We start from the raw sequence: 20,501 nt of genomic DNA, 5'->3' as shown, positions 1-20,501 counted from the left end.
TTAATAATGGTATTATTAAAGGCATTAAGACCAATTTAAAGGTAGTCACTTTCAAATGCTAGCTCATCTTTACTTTAAACTTTGAACTGTTTTGACGTTGCCGCGGTGCTGATGAAAAGCCATGCTGAACAAGGTACTTACTCTCCCCAGCACCGGTGATTTGAAATTCAACCTAGTCTTCCTCCCTTCTCCCTTAGATTCACATGAAGACCATGCCTGCAGCCATGTATAGACTGCTGACGGCTCAAGAACAGCCTGTTTACATCTGAACGGACGACAAACCCTGCCCCGGTGTGCAAAGTGGAAGTGTCTGTGTGGTTTGATTGTGTTCACCATTGCTGCATTTCTGCAGCTGCAGAAACTATAATTTTTTTTTTAAACATTTTTTGTTTGACAAAAAAAAATCTGTAAAAAAAGAATCAAATCTTTGCCTTTCAGACATGCAACTTTGTGCGGTTTATATAGAAATAAATGTAAATATATTCTCGCAGATTAATTCTCACCAAGTTAACACAGAATTAGTAACTGGGCACTTATATAGCTTGATGTTATTTAAGAGAGGGTTCTTATGCAGAACTAGATCAATGCAGGTGAGTGATTATGACATTGGGAAATGTATTTAAAACATTTAAATAACTGATAAGCATTTACAAAGTATCTAAAAGTATGTCTGATTTGGAAATTCCTAAATCTTTCCTAATTATATTTTAAAATATTCCTGAAGAATTCTCTTAATCTGTTATTCTTTTACCTCATTGAGATGTTCCAACATGCACTGGAGTGTTTGTAAAGAATTTATTTTGACAATCCTATCCAAGTCGGAGTTTGAAGCCATTCTCTGAGTTAAGGGCAGATCTAATATAATTTCTGTGTCACCAATTTTCAATTTTAAAAAGAAGTTATGGGCTGTGAATTTCTAATTCAAGTTGGTAAAAAGCAAAGGTTAAAAGCATGGAGTGCTTTGCAGTTCCATTCTTGAAAACATCTGTCACATGAAAACTAATCATTAACAAACTCTTGGTTGAACTAATGTTCTGTTTTGGAAATTAAATGCAGAGACCTAGCATTGAGGTAGAAATGAGTTAAAAACAGTTTCAATAGGTGATCTTAAACTACATTAAGTAAAATGTTAGCATCAAATTTGCTGAGTCCTGCCAAGTTTTATACTTCTAAACATGATCTGAGACCCTAGTCTTCATTATAGACAGAATCTGATTCAGTGCTGGGATATTTAACATGCACACCTTGTTCCTCTATATCTCCTATCAACAGAGATACACAAATACTGAGCCAGTGTATCAGCTTGAGTTCTATGTTGTATAGCTTGAAACCATTTGATGTTTCTACACACGTCTCCACTTAATAGATTGTTATGTCAATAGTAGCCAGTTGTATGTCACTGTTGGGAATGAGCATTTAATAGGGCAGAACCTTAACCACCATAAGTAATAAGGATGTAATGTGGAGCAAGTGATAGCACTATTCTGCACTGTAGTGACACTATGCCTCTTCCAGGAGCTTGATTCATTGAGGTTAGTATTTAGGTGAGCAGTGATCATTGAAGATGGTTGTTTCACCTTCTGTCACAGATGGGTATGAAACACCTAATTCCATTTCTCAGCTCTGCCCTGCTCATCCAGCCAGTGAGTCTCCACTTATGATCATCGCACCTTATGGATTAACTTCCATATGATTAAACTGTTAGAACAGAATGTCCTTACACATTCCAGCAACAGGAGATTCCCAGAATTTTATTAGAACATCAGAGGCATTCCTGTTTCCAGGCACAAGGCTAAATTAATGATGACCAGAGTAATTTGAGGGTGAATATACTGAAAATGACAGAGTTTCTCTCTAGTCCAGGTGAATACTCAATTCCTATGTTTACACACAAGATTAAAGTGTTAACCTGCACAGCTCTGTCACATCATTACTTGAAGTTATTAAAATGACATGGCACAACCTAATGGGTTTCATTCTGTGACACATTTGTTAATATCTATAATCAATACTTACACATGCCGATGTGAACTTAATGTAAATATTTTATGCAGTACTAGAATATACTTTTTTGTCTTTTGGTGCAATAGAATATAAGATATCAGGAGATTATAACACAGCAACATAATGTTCCACTTTGTAATGTTGTTTGAAGTGTGTCAGCTATTAATTATCAGATTAATGCATTTATGAATGTAGTTCATAATCCAGTATTTTTTGAGGATTATCTTTTGTGTTTGTAATACAGCGACAATGTTTATTTATTTATGTTACTGTTAAGGGTTTATTTTTCGGGGAAGGGGAAAAGCAAGTGATGCATTTAATGATTTGTACTCCTTAACATTTTTTCTCTCAATTGCAAAGAGGGAAAATAGTATTCAAATATGTTGAGTCTGCAAAAAAAATTTAATGTTTCTGAAAGAATTTCACCCATGGTTTCTGCTACTGAACCCATGCAAGAGTATCAGCCAGCAACTGTAAACACTTCTGTATGCATTGAAGTCAAGAGGACCAAATTGTTTTCAAGTGATATGGTGTTCCTGGTGAGGCCAACATTTCTAGCCGTTCCGTACATGCTGCAGTTCTTCTGGTGAAGGAACTCCCCCGGTGTTGTTAGGAATAGATTTCTAGAGTTTACAGTCAGGATTCTGACACATTGTAGGGGAATTTTCAGCTGGAGTTATTCCCATTTCACCTTCTGCCCTTGGTAGTGAAGGCTGTGTGTTTGCGAGGTGTTGCTAGGAAAGATTTTGTGAGTAGCTGGAGTGCATTTTGTTCATGTTACGCATTGTGACCATGGCATGTCAGTGGCGCAGAGAGTGAATGTAAATGAGGGCTTAGTTGTGGTGGTGTGGAGAAGTGTTTGCATCTGGCGGCCAATATTCTCGCACAGATTTAGCACTGGGAGCCAAAAGCAGATATCTCTTTTGTTAATTCTTCAAAATGCTGAACTGCAAAGACAAAAAAGAACCCCCCAAAAAAAATCAATGTTCACTGTGCACTTTTCATATGACAGATGGTGGGTGGAGTTTACCTCTTAGTGATCATTGATCCGAGGTTGGGGGTCTCCAAAGGGGACCTTTGCCCCCTTCATCTTGGGTGAGGGGTTTGTCTGTTTGTCTACTTTGGATGAAACTGCCCAGTTGGACAGATAGGGCTTGAGCTGGTGGGGTAGGGAGCTGGATGATAGCATAGGGTATCCTGTCCCTCAGCAGTTCTCACATGCCTGAAGAAGGCGGCAACCTTCATGTGATCTCCCTGCTTTTGCCAGTCATTCTTTGGTGAAAGCCAGCATACACTGGCATGCCTATCAAAAGCCACCTTTTCCCTGAACTAGACGGGCTGGCTAGCGTTCAGATCTTCTGAAAGTCTTTCAGTCCTCTAAGGCTAGGTCTGGGGTCTCCCAAGGTTACAGGAACAGGAAGTGGCCTTTTAGTGCCATGGGACTACAGGTATAGAGATTAACTCCATGTAGCTGCTCATCTTGGGTATCTCAGTACCTTTGTTTAGCAGAAATCTAATTGGTTTTGGCATCAATGGCCATTGGCAGAAGTGTGCCAGGCTTTTATCACCTTCTGCTTTTAAATAGTTTCTTGGCTGCTTTCTTGAAAGGCCTGCTTTACCTGGACCCTCTTCCGCTAGGACAGCACTGTGCAAAAATCCTACAAAGAAATCTTCCAGGGGATGGTGGTGGGAAGAATTAATTCCCCTCTCCCTCCCCCTGCCATACAAATCTTACTTTGAATAGTATTGGCTATCAAATTAGAAAGAGGTGATGATCACGCTGGGTGGGATTAAAAGGTGGGTAGGAACCCTTGTGGTGAAACCCTCTAAGAACAGTTCAGACAGTTCCCAATCTCACAAACTGTTAGGAAGCCAATTCTGGCAGGCTATAAGGAGCCTGGAGTGGTTTGAGTAGAACTGTTTGACGGATGTGCTAAGTGAAACCCTAAATCATTATCCAGGGAAATCCAAACCATGTGTTAAGGCATGTTATGAAAGTGTATGCTATGGGCATTGCATCATTTTAGTGTGTGATAGTGAAAAAAATGATAGAAGTGGGATTAGAAACTGATTAATTGAAATCCATTCCCTCCTGGTCCTTTTGTATTTTGAAAGTGTGTTGTGAGATAGTGACTCTTCCTAACAAGAAACCACAGTAAAATGTTAGCAACACCACAGTGAGTAAAGGCACTCTGATCCATAAAAACATCTGGAAAACACTTTGACCATCTTAATGTTAAGACTGGATTAGTAATTAGCAAGCCCATTGTGACTGAATGGTGCCACAGATAATTAATGTTTTCTCCCAGCTACAGGGGCCCAGGTTTCATCCTATCCTTAGCTGCTCTCTTTGTGGAGTAACGATGTTTTCTTAGTGAATCCATGGATTTCCTCCCACATCCCAAAGATGTGCATGTTGGTAGGTTCACTAACTCTGTAAATTGCCCCTAGAGTAGGTGAGGGACAGAAGACTTGATGGGACTCGAGGGGCATGTGAGAGAGAGAGGTTGCAGGGAGGTGTGGGTTAACGGATCTAATGAATGTAAACTGAGAACCAGCATGGACTCTTCAGACAGATAGCCTTCTGTGATTTTTAAAGAAAAAAGTGAGATTAATTGGAGATGTTAATCGAAATCCCAGTCTCTTGTTAATTAAGTGAAAAAATCTGGCATTGGTAATGGCATACAATATACTAGTGGATTAATATAAAGCCTTTGTTGGCCACCCGATCTTCAGGGCAGATAGGTGGGGAAATGGGAGGCCTACATTCTGGAAATGTACAGAGTGGAAAAATACACTGGGTCAGGCAGCTTCTGTAGGAGAGGGACAGAAAAACAGCTGAAGTCATGGGGTGATGACCCACCCCAGGAGCTGACTGAGGTATTCTCCAGTATCTCTTTTTATTTTGGTTTTCTGCCATTAGTACTTGTCCATTTTCAGTACATTTACTCATCCCTTTGATATATTAAGCCACTGTGTAATAATATCTGAGGTACGGTTTGGTTTGTCTGAAAGTGCCTTGAGAAAGGGCCTGTTAGTAACTTTGCTACTTTTTACTAAGTTTGAAACACAAAACTAGCAGCACGTGACTGATTTCACCTGAGCTGATGTTCGAACAGTGTGATTGGATTGTACCTGTGGAGGAGGGCGTGCAAATACCCCCGAGATTCTTGCTGACCTTCCTGTTTCAGTTTACTACACGTCTGTCCTGTGACTGACGTTTCCACATATTGCCTCTCTGTAGCTGCTGTGCTGTGTGTTGCATGTATTTACCTCTGTTACAGTGTTTAGGCACTGTTAGCACAGGGCATGTGTCTCACAATTCTTGACCAATAAAACTTATCAGAAACGACTGTGCACCATCTTAATTTCCTGTTGACAAAGAACCTTTTGCTGACTTTTGTAACAAAAGATTACTGTAAGTTATTTAAGATGGTGACTTTTACAATGATGGAAGTAAATTTACTGTAACTATTCTTTGTTGACTTTTCTGGTGTGAGAGTATCAAGCTGGAACAAATCTCTCAAGATAGAAGTCACGTGGATGCTGGAATACAGGTAAACGCAGCAGTTGTAGGAAATGTGGTAACCAATACTTTCAGCCAAAATATGGCAGGTGAAGTTTCTCAGTCCCTCTTCAGAATGCAATTCCATCTGTTTACACAGGACAAGAGTTTGACATAGGGGAGCCACTGTTCTACAGTAGTATATTGTTAACAGTGGCAGAGGACACCTGTCTCCAGTTTTGGGTAGAGACCAAACAGTGAAATGTAAATTTTCTTCATACATATTTCTCAGTGTGTGGGTAGCCTAACATGCAGCAAGATGATTATACAGTTTGCGTGTATATATGTGTGCGTATGTGTATATATACATACACACATTTACTAAACTTTAAATTATAAATTGCTGTAAAGTGCAACAGAGGTGATTTTGTCACACAAATGTACCACTGGGTCTTTTCTGTCCTAAGCAGCTCATAGGATTTCATTAATTAGTTTTCAATCAGAAAGAGATGAATAAGGCTGAAGGTATAACTGTTGCATCTGAAATGTGTAAACAGCAGCAAAACACATTTGGAGAGTTTATAAAATGCAACATTTGTATGTCAAATTTATTTGCTTCTGTTGTGGTCGGCACTCTGCGTCTGCAGAGAAGAACCCCATTTTGAAGACAACGAGGTACTTTGATAATTCAGTGCAGTAGAAGTAACAGAAATCATCAGAGTTATTTCAGTTTTTACCTGTTCCGGAGGGTAACTCCTCAATTTCTGTTTTAAATCAAGACGCAAGGAACAGGGTAGGTCACTGCAATTTCTCTATAGAAACTGGGCAGTAAGTGTCAAGAGATTTAACTTAATGACAATAAGAGCTGAGGAATCTGAACAACTAAACATTTCAACATCATAAACGGCAAATTTTATTAATTCGTCATTTGAGTTAAGGGCACTTGGAGTTTGTGCTGCACCTTATTATAGTCACATGTTGATTTCCAGTATGTTAGGTATGGCTCTAATTAAGCTTCTCCTCTTCGTATTGCACTATCATCTTGAAGTTATAGCCATCCTGGCATTTGTTGCTTCAGCTTTCAGACAGAGTTTTGGCTCAAATCGCACTCAGAAATGTTTGGCATGCTTACAGCACTGTCTCTTGTATCACACCGGCGAGACTGTGGGGCCTTTCCTGCTGACCTTTGACCACCCTTCCTTGGGTTACCGGCCGCTGCTCGCCAACAGCACACGTGCTCAGATCTCCACAGCTTTGTAGATGGAGTAGCCGTGTGCGCCCTTGTGTCTGGGCCATCTCCCTGCGCATTACGGTGTGTTGCAAGCTGCCTGTGATCGCCTATCCCAAAAAAAATTCTTAAGGTTACCAGGTGCATACAAATTCAGCCCCTCAAGCTGGTTCAGTCATTCAATAAGATCATTGCTTAACTTCCATCAGTGCCTACTAATCTTTGCTTATCAAGAATCTCTCTATCTTGAGGGTAGTGAAAGCACATCCCAAAGGCACAATTCTCAAAGATATTTCACCTCATCTCTTGAGTTAAGTAGGTGACCCCTTATTTTCAGAGACACAAATGACTGCAGGAATCTGAAGCAAAAAAAATCTGCTGGAGGATCTCACAGAGTCAAAGGGCATCAATGGAAGAAAAGGGATTGTCAACACTTTGGACTGAAAACTGTCCTGCGGCAGTTGCAACCAGAAATCTTGATAGTTTCTTTCCTCCCACGGATGCAGCCCATCCCACTGAGTTCCTCTGGCAGATGACCTGTGGCCCATATATTTTTTCCAACAGGATCCTCTACTTCCAGAATCTAGCTCTAGATTCTTCCAGAAGAGAATACATTTTCTCCATATTCACTGTGTCAAGCCTACTTGGAGAATAGGCCCATGAAAGCAAAGTACTGCAGCTGAGAATGGTAGTGTGGATGGGAGAGCAGTAGTTTCTACTGGTATAGCACTTTTCATATTGCTAAGACATTCCTGCATCCATACAAATTCAAATTTCATCTCTATTGCAATCAATTTCCCACCTCCCCCAACCTAGAGTCACCTATTACCTACTAGCTTGTCCCCTTCCCCCACTACATTATTCTAGCTTCTTCCCCTTTCCTTTCCCATTCTGGTGAAGGGTATTGCCCCAAAACATCAACTGTTTATTCCGTCTGTAGATGCAGCGTTTTGTGTGAGTTACTGAAGATTTCCAGCAGCTGCAGGATCTTTTGTGTTTATGATGTGCTGCATGAAAATTATTTCTGTGCAACATTTAATGTGGTTTACTGTAAGTCCACGTTCTCCTACCAGTGGAAACCTTTCCTTGGTTTACACTGTCAACACCTTTCACGTTTTTCAAACTGCAGCCTCTCTGTGTAATTGAAGTCCCTCAGCCCTAGATCACTGGTAAACCCCTCCACATCCCCTTCTAAGTGAAACACCCATCATATCCAGTCTTGATGCATTCATGCACATGAGAACTTTTAAACCCTTAAATGTATTTGCATCTTTCTTTCTTTTTAACTTCTTCATCTTTAAAGAAAATCCTGGAGTAACAAAATCCAGAATTTCATTAATGCAGTAAAATGTCAGTTTATTTGTTGTAATAAAAACAAAACAAAAATGCTACATAGACTGCATAGCTGACGACTTAATGTTGCTTGACTTTATGTTGGTCATGTGGCTGGCCAGAGTCATGGTTCAGAGTGGGATAGAGAACTAATGTGACAGGTGACCGGAAGTTCTCAGCAATCGATGGGGATTTAAACAACAATGCTCCACACATTGGTACCCAGTTCTGTGGAGAGGATCACCTTGTGAGCACCATATGTAGTACACCAGGTTGGAGGAAATGAAAATGGAAGGTAGTTTTGATCCTCAGGTGGTGGGAAGGAACAAAGTAAAACCACTAGTGATGCATCTCTTGGAAAGAGTGATCGTAGTGTGATTGAATTTCGCATACAGATGAAGGATGAAATAGATCGAAAACTAGTGTATTATGCTTGAACAAGGGAGACTACTTTTCGATTCACAGCAAGTAGGCAGTGGAGTAAGTCACCGTTTTTACGGGGAAAATTTAGATTTTTTTTAACTACTTGGGATAAAAGAGGCACAACTGCTCAGGCGCGTTACCTCAGAGCGTGGAAGGCTTAAAAAAAAACTGCTATATCCAGCGGGCAGCGGAGTGAGAGGGTGCAGTCTTATAGTAAAGGGGTAAGTTACAGGTTTATTTATTTAGTAATAACAGTAGCATTAGAGGTATGCATCTGGGATTAGTGTGCTTGGAGAGCCAGACGTGAGGACCCTGAGAGACTCCCAGCCTCCCCAAGGATTACATCTGCACCAAATGCATTGAGATGAGGATCCTTAAGGACTGTGTTAGAGACCTGGAGCTGCAACTTGATGACCTTCAGCTAATTAGGGAAAGTGAGGAGATGATTGATAATACCTGTAGGGAGATAGTGGACAGCACCTCTGTGACAGTCCCCTTTAGAAATCAATATATTATTTTCTACACTGTTGGAGAGGTTGACCTGACAGAGGAAGACCACAGCGAACGGGACTCTGACACTCTGCCCAGTGCCGTGATCAATAAAGCAAGGAGAAATGCAGTCGTTACAGGGGATTCCATAGAGAGGGGAACAGACAAGAGATTCTGTGAGCCAGACAAGGATACCCAGATGGTGTTGTCCTCCTGGTGCCAGGGTACGGGATGTCTCAGATGGGGTCCAGAGTATTCTGAGGAGAGAGGGCGAGCAACCAGAAGTCTTGGTAGATGTTGGTACCAATGACATAGACAGAAAAAGAGAAGAGGTCCTGAAGGAAGATTACTGGGAGCTAGGAAGAAAATTGAAAAGCCGGACCTCCAGAGTAATAATCTCAGGATTACTGCCTGAGCCATGCGCTAATGAAGGTAAGAATAGCAGAATTAAGCAGATGAATGTGTGGCTAAGTAACTGGTGCGGGGGCAGGGCTTCAAATTCTTGGATCACTGGGATCTATTTTGGAGGAGGTATGACTTATACAAGAATAATGGGTTACACCTGAACTCTCTCCCTCTCCTCCTCCCTTTTTTCTCTCTTCTCCTTCCTCTCTCCTTCCCTCTCCCTCTCTCCTCCTTTTCTCTGTTCTCTCCTCACATCATCCTCTTCTCTCTCTCTCCTCCTTCCCTCTCCTCTCTCTTCTCCATCTCTCTCTGTTCTCTCTTCCCTCTCACCTCTCCATCTCTCTCTCCCACTTTCCTCCTTCCCCCTCATTTCTTGTCTCTTCCCTCCTCCTCTCTTCACTCCTGTCTCTCTCCCTCTCTCTCCTCTTTTACTCTCTCCTCATTCCTCTCCCTCTCATCACCTTCTCTCTCTCACCCTCTCCTCCCTCCCTCTCCCTCTCCTCTTTCACTCGCTCTCTTCATCCTCCTCTCCTCTCCTCTCTTTCACTCGCTCTCTTCATCCTCCTCCTCTCCTCTCTTTCTTCTCTCTTCCTGGTCTCTCTCTCTCTCTCCTCTCATTTTCTCTCTGTTCTCTCTTCCCTCTCTCCTCACTCTTCTCTCTCTCTTTCTCATCTCCCTCTCCCTCTATCTTCTCTCTCTTCCTCTCCTCCGTTTTCTCTTCCCTCCATCTTCTCTCCCTCTTTGTTCTCTCTTCCTCTTCTCCCTCTCCTCTCCCTCCTCTTCCTCTTCTCTCTTCACTCCTCTCTCTCTCTCTCCCCCCCCCCTAAACTTTGTGATGGAACTCCCCTGATCTTCAAATTACAACATTGGGAACCTACCCCATGAAGAAATGGGGTTTTCCAATTCATCCAAGAGCTGGTCATTGACTTGAGGAAGGAGGGTAGGCCACATGATCCTGTTTGCAATGAGGTTGAGAGGTTCAGGTTCCTAGGAGTGATATCACCAATCTTCTTTGCTGGTTGAACCACAGGAACAAAAGCTCATGAATGCCTCTACTTCTTCCTCAGGAGCCGAAAGAAATTTTGTGTTTCCTTCGACCTACACCAATCATCAATGCAACACAGAAAATATCCTCTGGATGCATCATGACTTGTTATGGCAACTGCTCTGCACAAGAAACTACAGAGAGTTGTGGATACAACTCAGGGTATCGTGGGATCAAGCCTCCCTTCCATGGACTCTCTATACTTCTCACTACTTGGTAAAGTAGCCAGCAAAGATCACACACCTCCCAAACAATCTCTCCTCCCCTACCCTTTGAGCGGAAGATATAAAAGCCTTGAATGTATGTACCACTCAGCCCAAAAACAGCTTCTATCTTACTGTTACAAGTCTATATTAGAAAATAACAGGCAGGATAGACAAACGAGTCAGCAGATGTTGTTTACTTGGATTTTCAGATGGCCTTTACAAGGTGCCAGACATAAGGGTGCTTAACCAAATGGGGTAACATGGGATTACAGAAAAGAATCTAGCATGGATAGAAGATTGGCTGACTAGCAGAAGACAGAGTGGGAATAAAAGGCATTTTCTGGTTGGCTGCCAGTGACGTGGTGTTCTGCTGGTGTTGATTCACATTATCTGTCAATGATTTGGATGATGGAATTGATGGCTTTGTGGCCAAGTTTCAGGATCAGATTCAGGTTTAATATCTCTGGCCTCTGTTGTGAAATTTGTGTTTTTACAAACCTTGCAATGCATAGTAATAAAAACATAAGTTACAATAAGTATATATTTTTAAAAAATGAACAAGTGCATAAAGAAAGGAGAAGAATAGTGAGGTAGTTTTCATGGATTCATTGTCCGTTCAGGAATCTGATAGCAGAGGGGAAGAAGCTGTTCCTGAAACATTGAGTGTGTGTCTTCAGGCTCCTGTATTTCTTCCCTGATTGTAACATTGAGAAGAGGGCATGTCCTGGGTGATGAAGTTCCTCGATGGTGGATACTATATTTTTGAGGCAAGATTCTGGGGAGACTAGTGCCCATGATGGAGCTGACTGAGTTGATAACTTTCTGCAGCTGATCTCGGGAATAAAAGAATTAATGTACAAGAAACACTTGGTGACTCTGGGCCTGTAATTGCTGGAATTCAGAGGAATGAGGGGTGGATAAATTGAAACTTACTGAATATTGAAAGGCCTAGATAGGGTGGATGTGGAAAGGACATTTCAAATAATGGAGAATCCAAGACCTGAAGACAAAGCCTTAGAATGGAAGAGTGTCCCTGTTGAACAGGGATGAGAAGTTTCTTCAGCCAGGGGGCAGTGAATCGGTGGAATTCATTGCCACAGACAGCAGTTGGAGACCGAGTCCTGAGGTATATTTATAGCTTCTTGATTAGTAAGAGCATAAAAGATTACAGAAAGAAGGCAGGAGAATGGGGTTGAGAAGGAAATTAAGTCAGCCATGATCAAATGGTCAATTGGCAGAGCAGAACTAACAGGCCAAATAGCCTAAACCCTGCTCCTATGTCATATGATAAGCTGGACTCTTGACCTCACAATCTAACTTGTTTTGACCTTGCACCCTTTGTCTATCAACACTGCACTTTCTCTGTAATTGTCACACTTTATTCTGAATTTTTGTGACAAACGGATGACTATGTGGGAGAGAAGCGCTAGAATGATCTTGATTGTGGTGGGTTTTAGGGTCTATACTGTTCTATGTTCTAACCTTGTCAACTCAATATACAGCATAATGAATTGATCAGTATGAACTATATGCAAGGTAACTTTTTCCACTGCACCTTGGTACATAATAAATCAAGTTACCAGAATATTCTCCCTGAATTGCACTATGATTTGAACCCACAACTTGTTGATCTAAGCTAGGATGTGATCCACTCAGAAGCAGTTGATGCAAATGCAGGAGAGTCAAACAGTCTGAGCTGCTGCTCTGTCTCCACGAGTTCCCTCCCACTCCATCAAACTACTTTTAGTGCCGTCACATCCCAGTTCAATAAAGTGAAGCTGTGGCTAAATGACCCCTGTGCTGAGTTAGTCTATGGCACGGTGAAGGAGGATTATAGTAATACTGCACAGAGAGAAGCAAAGTTACAAGAAGTGCTCCTTACCTGGTCAAGAATATTGGCACTCGCCACAGCCTCTTCCATGTGTTCCTCATCTGACTGTAACACTGACCTAATACTGTCCACCAGTTCCTGCACCTCAGGAGTCATGCTGCATGATGAATGCTTTAAGAAGCTGGCCACCAACAACTTGGTGTCTCTGTAGCTGGTGTAATCCACCAGTGACCTTGGCCTTGACCTGGGGCTTCTCAACCTGTGGCCTCTGCGCAAGGTCACAAGCTGAACCTCGGCCCTCTCGTCGGTTTGTGTTGAGGCCTCACAGCTCACGACCAGTTCTGAGAGATACAATAAGCGATGTTTGTGAGATGCTGGGAAACAATAGGAGGCATACTTAACTCATGACAATGCGGAATATGGAAAAATCCCATGAGATCGGCATCACAAACTAGATTTTGTAGGAGGGGAGAGATATGAAGAGCACTGGATTTTATAAAACTGAAGGATCAATCTTGGGGATAAAACTACAACAGCATCAAAAAGAGTCATCCAATTGTATAATGAACAGTTGATGCGCATTCCCAATCCCTAGGGATCTGGAGAGGTGAGCATCATGAAGACAGTTTCAGATGAAGGGTGGATTTGGGGCTAGCAGCCCTGCTAGAAAACCTCCGGGAGTAGGTTCTACCAGAGTTGGCAAGCCTTAAGTAAGAGATGTCAGGTCTCAAGACCCTTCTGTCTACAGGCAGCTTTACAGTAGCTCGCTGGGTTGCCTGTAGTTTTTGTAACTTATATTTAGAGATGATGCATGGTAACAGACCCATGCCACCGATCAGCCTGCCAACCGGAAGATGGGGAGAAACTGAGGAAAACCCATGAGGTAACTAGGAGAACACACATCCTCACAGACAGCGGCAGGTCTGAAAGCAGATCGCTGGTGCTTCCGTAGCATCACACCAACCACTAACAGCGATAAGATAATCACTACAGCCTGTTGCAGGGTGTTAATGGCACCCTTCAGACCAGCACAGACACACATTGGCTGAGACACCAGATGCTGGAAGTTGGACTGAAAAAGAAAACTACTAGAGCAAATAAGTGGATTAGGCAGCATCTGTGGTGATAACTAGACAACACCTGGCATCTAGACACATTTGCTGTGGACTGGTATGGGTTCTAGCGTGGGTGTTTACAGATCTCAGAAGTGGCAAAGTCAATGAATCCAGGAGGGGTTTAGTGTCAAATATACTGTATACACAAGTACATGTATGCACAGGAAAATATATACATGCAAGTAAATTTTTTCAATGAAATCTTACTTGAATCACAGACACATAGCAGTAGAGACACAACATTCACAAAGAAAGTCCATGTTGAGCTAAGCTGAGATAGTGATTAGGTTTGTTGGCAGTAAGTTTAGGAACTGAATGGTCGAAGGGAAGAAGCTGTTCTTGAATGCAAAACAACTAGGTAGTGGGTGGGGAAATAAAATTACAATCCTTTATGTATGAAGGGGCTTAAGGCATTAAGGCACACTGGACTGCTTCCCTCTCCCCCACCCCCATTGGAGCAGGAAAGTGCTCATCACTACTCATATCTCAGTCATTGGTTCCCTCCCACAGTTCAAAGATGTACCATTTGGTCATTGGTCACTGTAAATCATCCTGTGATTCGGCTGGGATTAAACTGGCGGCTTCCTGGGCAGTGTGGCTGCATCTCAATAAATAGACAAATAAGTGTAAAGAACAATAGCAGATGAGGAGAGAGCTATCTTCCCAGTTAAATAAATGCACAGGATTTGCAATCAGTCAATTCAATGTCTTCATCTAATACTTTCAACATTTAATACATTCCAAAAAGCATCATCGCACAAAATGTTGACTCAAGCTACATATCGGAAAGATATGGATGGTATCAAAGGTGCGAGTGTTTATTGTCTAACCCTGACCCTGAGCTGAGGAAGCAGTTGCACTGAATTACATAATAAGGAGCACATATTCCCCAGGAGCAACAGTCAAAAAGTGGAATTCTAAGACAATTTGATACCTTACATGGATATTATTAGCATCACCTTTTTTAAAATCACAAATCTAAGTGCTTCCTCGAATTTAAAATTTTTCAAACTTGTATTTAAGATCAATGGTCCAGAACTCTGATGATTGGTTAAATTACTTAATCTCCATGTTTCCACACTCTGCGGTTAGATGAACAAACCAATCAAAAGACTTCCTTATAAAGAGATGATGCAGTCCTGTGCAGAGCTCTCGGGCACCCCTGTGTTTTTTTCATATATGGTTTCAGATGATATGGCTCCACAAAGCCGCAAACTCAGTACCATCGAGACTGTCTGGGATTACCAGCAGACACAGAAGCAAGTGAGCAGCCAAAGTCTGTAGAACTGTGGCAAGTTCTCCAAGATGCTTGGAACAACCTACCAGCCGATTTTCTTATAAAACTGCATGACAGTGGACCTAAGAGAATTGTTCTGTTTTAAAGGCAAAGGGTGGTCACACCAAATATTGATTTGATTTTGGTTTTGTTCTTTCTGTTTACTGATCTTTAGAGTGTTTTTTGATATTTAGAAACTTTTCATTTCATTATTTTTGAAAGCATCTTCACTTTACAGAATTTTTTTTACATGTGCCTGAGACTTGTGCACAATACTGTAACTTGAAATTTAAAAAATAAAATAAATAGCTTTATAAATTACCAATTTAAAAATATTTATCAGATCACCCCTTATAATCTTTTTAGTTTTAAAGAAAGGAGTCCTAGTTTGCTCAGGGCCCCCTGGTAATTACATGCTGTAAACGCTGATGTCATTTCAGTAGAACGGTTAGAAAACTCCCCTGTGTCCCATTTACTATTTATAATAGATGAGAAGCAAAGTATGATCCAGCAATGCTCTAAAAAGTTTTGTTCTTCTCCACAACATGTGGTGAACTATGTGCCTGTCTGGACACGCCCCCTGCTGACTGCTACTGTGGCTCCTCCCACAGGCCCCTGTATAAAGGAGATCTGAGGCCTGACGCTCGGCCTCAGTCTCCAGGACATAGTATGATGGACACTCACTCCTGGTTCCTTCTTCCAGTCAATAAAAGCCGATATCTCGCCTTACGTCTCAGTGTGAGTTATTGATGGTGCATCACAACATTTGTTACCTTCTATTACTAGTTCCTGGAGCACTGGGTCACTGTTTGATCTCCTCATGCCAGACCTGCTTGACTTCCTGCATCCTGCTTCAGAATTCCTGCTGCGGGCTGGGTGCACGATGCACAGCTGTAGGGGGTCGCTGAGGGAGCAACTTGGACCATTGCTGTCTGCAAGACAATGCAAGGAATTCTCAGCTGATACTTAAACAACAGTGCCAGACACACGGCCACCTTATCCTCATCCACTGTGATTCACTCACCTCTGAATTAGTGGGTTATGGGTTCAAGTACTGCTCCAAGAGCCTTGAGCACTAAAATCCCCGGAATGAGGGAACACTGCACTGTTGGAGGAGATATTAAATGAAGGCCCTCTCAGTTGGATATAAAATATCCCATTGGCCATTACCTTGAGGAGCAGTTGTAGTCTTTCCCAGGTTAAATGAAAGAGCACAGAAACAATAAAAGAGAGGCTTAAAAGAAGTTTATAATATTACAAGAGGCATCGTTAGAAATCGTTCTCCTGTGTTTGAAAGGTCTACTGCTAGAGGGCACGTATTGGAGGTGAGATGGGGAAAGCTCAGAGACGATGTACAAGGCAAAATGATTTTACACAGAGTGGTGGATGCCTGGAATGTGCTGCCAAGAGCAGAGGCAGATATGAAATAGATGTTTAAGAGTCTTAGACAGGCATATGAATGTGCTGAGAATGGAGGGATATAGACTGTGTGCAGGCAGAAGGGATTGGGTGTCATTAACATAATGAGTTTGGCACCAGTTCCTGTGCTGCATTGTTCTGTGCTCTATGCTCTGATTCCCCACTGATCATCAATTTGCCATTTTAACTCATCTTATTTCATTTTCTCCACATTCCCGTCAACTCCCCCCTTACACTTCTATCACTCACCTACATATAAGGGGTAACTTTCAGTGGCTAAAAACCTACCACCTTGCGCATCCTTGTGATGCAAGACAAAGTCAGATATCCCCGGAGGAAATTCACAATGTCACAGGCAGAATTCAAAGTAGATTTATTATCAAAGTACCTGTATGTCACCAGAGATCCATTTTCTTGCAAGCGTACACAGTAAATGTAAGAAACATGATAGAATCAATGAATGACCACACCCAGCAGGATGGACAACCAACCAATGTGCAAAAGACAGCAAGTTGTGCAAATACAAAGAGAAAGAAAAAAATATTAATTAATTAATAAATAGAGAACATGAGGTGAAGAGTCCATAGGTTGTAGGGACAGTTCAGTGATGAGGAGAGTGAAGTTACCCCTCCCCCTCCCCTCGGTTCAAGAGCCTGATGGTAATAACTGTTCCTGAACCTGGTGGAGTGGGGCCTGAGGCTCCTGTACCACCTTCCTGATGGCCTGGATGGTGGGAGTCCTAGATGATGGATGCTGCTTTCCTGTGACAGCGCACCATGTAGATGTGCTCAGTGGTGGGGAGGGCTTTACCCACAATGGACTGGGTCATATCCACAGCTTTTTGTGGGTTTTTCCATTCAAGGATATTGGTGTTTTCATACCAGGCCGTGATGCATCCAGTCAATATACTCTCCACCACACATCTATAGATGTTTGTCAGAGTTTTGGATGGCAAGCCAAATCTTCGCAATCTTCTCAGAAAGAAGAGGCACTGCTGTGCTTTCTTTGTAACGGCTCTTACATGCTGGACCCAGGACAGATCCTCCGAAATAATAACACCGAGGAATTTAAAGCTGCTCACCCTCTCCACCTCTGATCCCCTGATGAGGACCTCCAGTTTCCTCCTCCTGAAATTAATTATCAGCTCTTTGGACTTGATGACATTGAGCAAGAGGATGTTGTGGCACCACTCAGCCAGATTGTCTATCTCCCTCCTACCTGCTGATTCATCACTACCTTTGATTCCATCAACGACAGAGAGCAAACTCAAATGGCATTGGAGCAGTGCTTAGTCTCTCAGTCATAAGGATAAAGAGAGTAGAGCCGGGGGTTAAGCACACAGCCCTGTGTGCACCTTCGCTAATGGAGATTGAGGGGGAGATGTTGTTGCCAATCCGAACTGACTGGGGTCTGCAAGTGAGGAAATTGAGGAGCCAATTGCACAAGGGGGTATTGAGGCCAGGCCTTGCAGCTTATTGATTAGCTTTGAGGGGATAATAGTATTGAATGCTGAGCTGTAGTCAATAAAGAGCATGCTGATGTATGCATCTTTGCTGCCTAGATGTTCCACAGTTGAGTGAAGAGCCAACGATATGGCATCTGCTGTTGACCTGTTGTGATGGTAGGCAAAATGGGCTGGATCCAAGTTGCTTTTCAGGCAGGAGTTGATATGCTTCATCACCAACCTCTCAAAACACTTCATCACAGTGGATGCAAGTGCAACTAGATGATAGTCATCAAGGCAGGCTGCCAATTCTTCTTAGGCACCGGTATAATCAAAGCCTTCTTGAAGCAGGTGGGTACCTCAGACTGCTGAAGCAAGAAGTTAAAGATATTGGTGAATACTTCAGCCAGTTAATCAGCACAAGTCTTTAGCACTCAGCCAGGTACCCTGTCTGGGCCAGATGCATTCTGTGGGTTAACCCTCCTGAAGAATGCTCTCACATCAGCCTTAGAGACTGAAATTGAGGGCTGTGGGTGTTCATGAAGGTTCCTCCATGCTTTGACTGCCAAAGTCAAAAACATAAAAGGCACTGAGCTCATCTGGGAGTGAAGCCTTTCGTTACTGATGTCATTTGCTTTCACTTTGTAGGAGATGATGGCATTCAAGCCCTGCTACAGCTGTCAATCCTTATTCAGTGATTCAGGTTTTGTCCAGAATTGCCATTCCACACGAGATGACTTTCTGGAGGTCATACCTGGACATCTTGTATTTCACTTGGTCACTAGACCAGAATCCTACAGATCAACCCTCAGCAGGTTGCGGACCTGATGGTTTATCTGGGCTTCTGGTTGGGTGAGATGCTGAACAATTTTGTGGGCACACACTGGTCTACAACAGCTTCTATAACATCTGTGACAACCATGATGCATTCCTTCAGATTTTCTGATGAGTCCAAACATGAGAATATACAGACTCCACACAGGAATGCCCAAGGTCAGAAATGACTTTGATATGATCTCGCTCCTTACTGCTTACCTGCTCTACACTTTCTCTGTAGCTGTTACACTTGATTTTGCATTCTGTGATAGCTTTACTTTGTTCTAACTCAATGCACTATGCAATGATTTGATCTGTATAAACAGTACGCAATACGAGATTTTCATTGTATCTCAGTACGTGACAATAATAACCAATTCTAATTCCAGAACTGGGGGTCATAAGAGTTGTGGAGCAGCATCTCTACTGTGCTGCTACAAAGCATTGCCCCAATCTACATCATGCTCATTATCATATTGATTATCAGCAACACTGTTTGTGGAATTGTCTTGTTAAATGGGCTGCTACTCTCCTACACTGTCGACACCTCACTAGCAGTGAAGCACTAAGAACATCCCAACATCTTGAAAAGAACCATCACAAAAGGTATCACAAGTAGTAAATTGCATCATTGGCATTTGGGGTTTGGGTAAATCACACTAGGGGTGATGGCAAAATGGAGAACTGGGGAGCAAAATAACTAGAGTAGCCTTCAGATAACTCCCAACACCAGAGCACTGGGGAGGTTCTAGGAGATCAAACTATGGTTAAGCTTAAAGAAATGGGGAGGTCATTAAGAAAGAGGGAAGTCTTTCTCAACCACGTACAGCTACATCAAAGGCTTCAACTCAAGGTATTCTTATACCAGAGGACCTGTATTAAGACTGGCCTTGGTGGTGATGCAGTAGGGTTATTGGTGAGGGGGGGCGGTGGAGAATAAATGTAGAGGGTAGTGTATTTGGAAACATCATCTACAGATTCATATACAATAATATCCTGCAAGCATATTTAAATAAAGATGTTTGAAGATCTGAGAAGTTACAGCTGATCAATATCTCACACCTTTTATTAAATAGGCCCTGGGGGGTGGGGTGTTGAGGAGAATGTAGAGATTTAGCAATACAGGCAAAAACCATAGGCTTGGCCATCACCTTTGCACAAGTAGATTTGTGAAGCCAAATGCTGAAGAGATCCTGTCTTTCAAAAGTTGGTAAGTCTGGTCTCCGTAACATTAGCAACAGCTAAACCAAGGAAGTCTAGGAGAAGGAACTCCGATTCCAAACCCGGGTAGATAGGACTCATTAGCCTTGGATGGCAGCCTATCTAGGAGAGGGTAAACTCTGATTTCAAACCCGGGCAGGTGGAGCTCGTTAGCATGGAAATGCCATCGCCTAGGGGAAGGTGACCCCGACAGAAAACCCCTGGTCCTCCAGGTTGGGGGTTGTGCAATGGGCTAACAACCCGTTCACGTAAAACAAGCAATTGTTACAGAAACCATCAACAGATTGTCAACCACTAACCCAGATCTCGGGAAAAGCAGGGCCCCATTCAGGAGGCTGATGACACGCTGCAACCAAACCCGTCAGGAAGCTACAGGGCTGACAACCCTCCATCACCCGAGGAAAACCATAATGGAGGTTCCAAAGCTGCTCTCACAGAAGAAATCTACCCTAATCGGAACATGGAATGTGAGACCGTTTTGGGAGACAGGTAGGTGCGCACAAGCAGTGAAGGAAATGAACCGATACCACCTCACACTCCTGGGCATGTGCGAAGCAAGGTGGAATACTTTTGGTGAGACCAAACTGCAGACGGGAGAAACTCTGCTCTATTCCAGCAAAGAAAAAGAGAAAGACCCACATGAGGCTGGTGTGGCCCTGATGTTGTCCAAAGAAGCAGCCAGAAGTTTGATAGAATGGGAACCAGTGTCCAACTGTATCATCACAGCCAGGTTCGAGTCCAG

General features: G+C 42.6%; 2 protein-coding genes across 13 annotated transcripts in view; one reads left to right on the top strand and one right to left on the bottom strand.

Annotated features, from left to right (window-relative positions):
• Positions 1-4,758, top strand: part of LOC132396800 (amyloid-beta A4 precursor protein-binding family A member 1-like) — a 198,926-nt gene extending 194,168 nt beyond the window's left edge. For all 9 annotated transcript variants that reach the window (XM_059974737.1, XM_059974738.1, XM_059974736.1 and 6 more), the window contains one exon: positions 198-4,758. In XM_059974737.1, coding sequence (XP_059830720.1) covers positions 198-269 — 72 coding nt within the window. In that variant the 3' untranslated portion in view covers positions 270-4,758. The remainder of the gene's footprint in view (positions 1-197) is intronic.
• Positions 4,759-4,901: 143 nt separating this feature from the next.
• Positions 4,902-20,501, bottom strand: part of fam189a2 (family with sequence similarity 189 member A2) — a 112,446-nt gene continuing 96,846 nt past the window's right edge. For all 4 annotated transcript variants that reach the window (XM_059974746.1, XM_059974747.1, XM_059974748.1 and 1 more), the window contains 3 exons: positions 15,633-15,791; positions 12,520-12,809; positions 4,902-6,847 (listed from right to left, as the gene is read on the bottom strand). In XM_059974746.1, coding sequence (XP_059830729.1) covers positions 6,638-6,847; positions 12,520-12,809; positions 15,633-15,791 — 659 coding nt within the window. In that variant the 3' untranslated portion in view covers positions 4,902-6,637. The remainder of the gene's footprint in view (positions 6,848-12,519; positions 12,810-15,632; positions 15,792-20,501) is intronic.

The sequence above is a fragment of the Hypanus sabinus genome, chromosome 7 (genome assembly GCF_030144855.1).
Source record: "Hypanus sabinus isolate sHypSab1 chromosome 7, sHypSab1.hap1, whole genome shotgun sequence".
NCBI lineage: Eukaryota > Metazoa > Chordata > Chondrichthyes > Myliobatiformes > Dasyatidae > Hypanus > Hypanus sabinus.
This window is presented reverse-complemented; position numbering and strand designations above follow the sequence as displayed.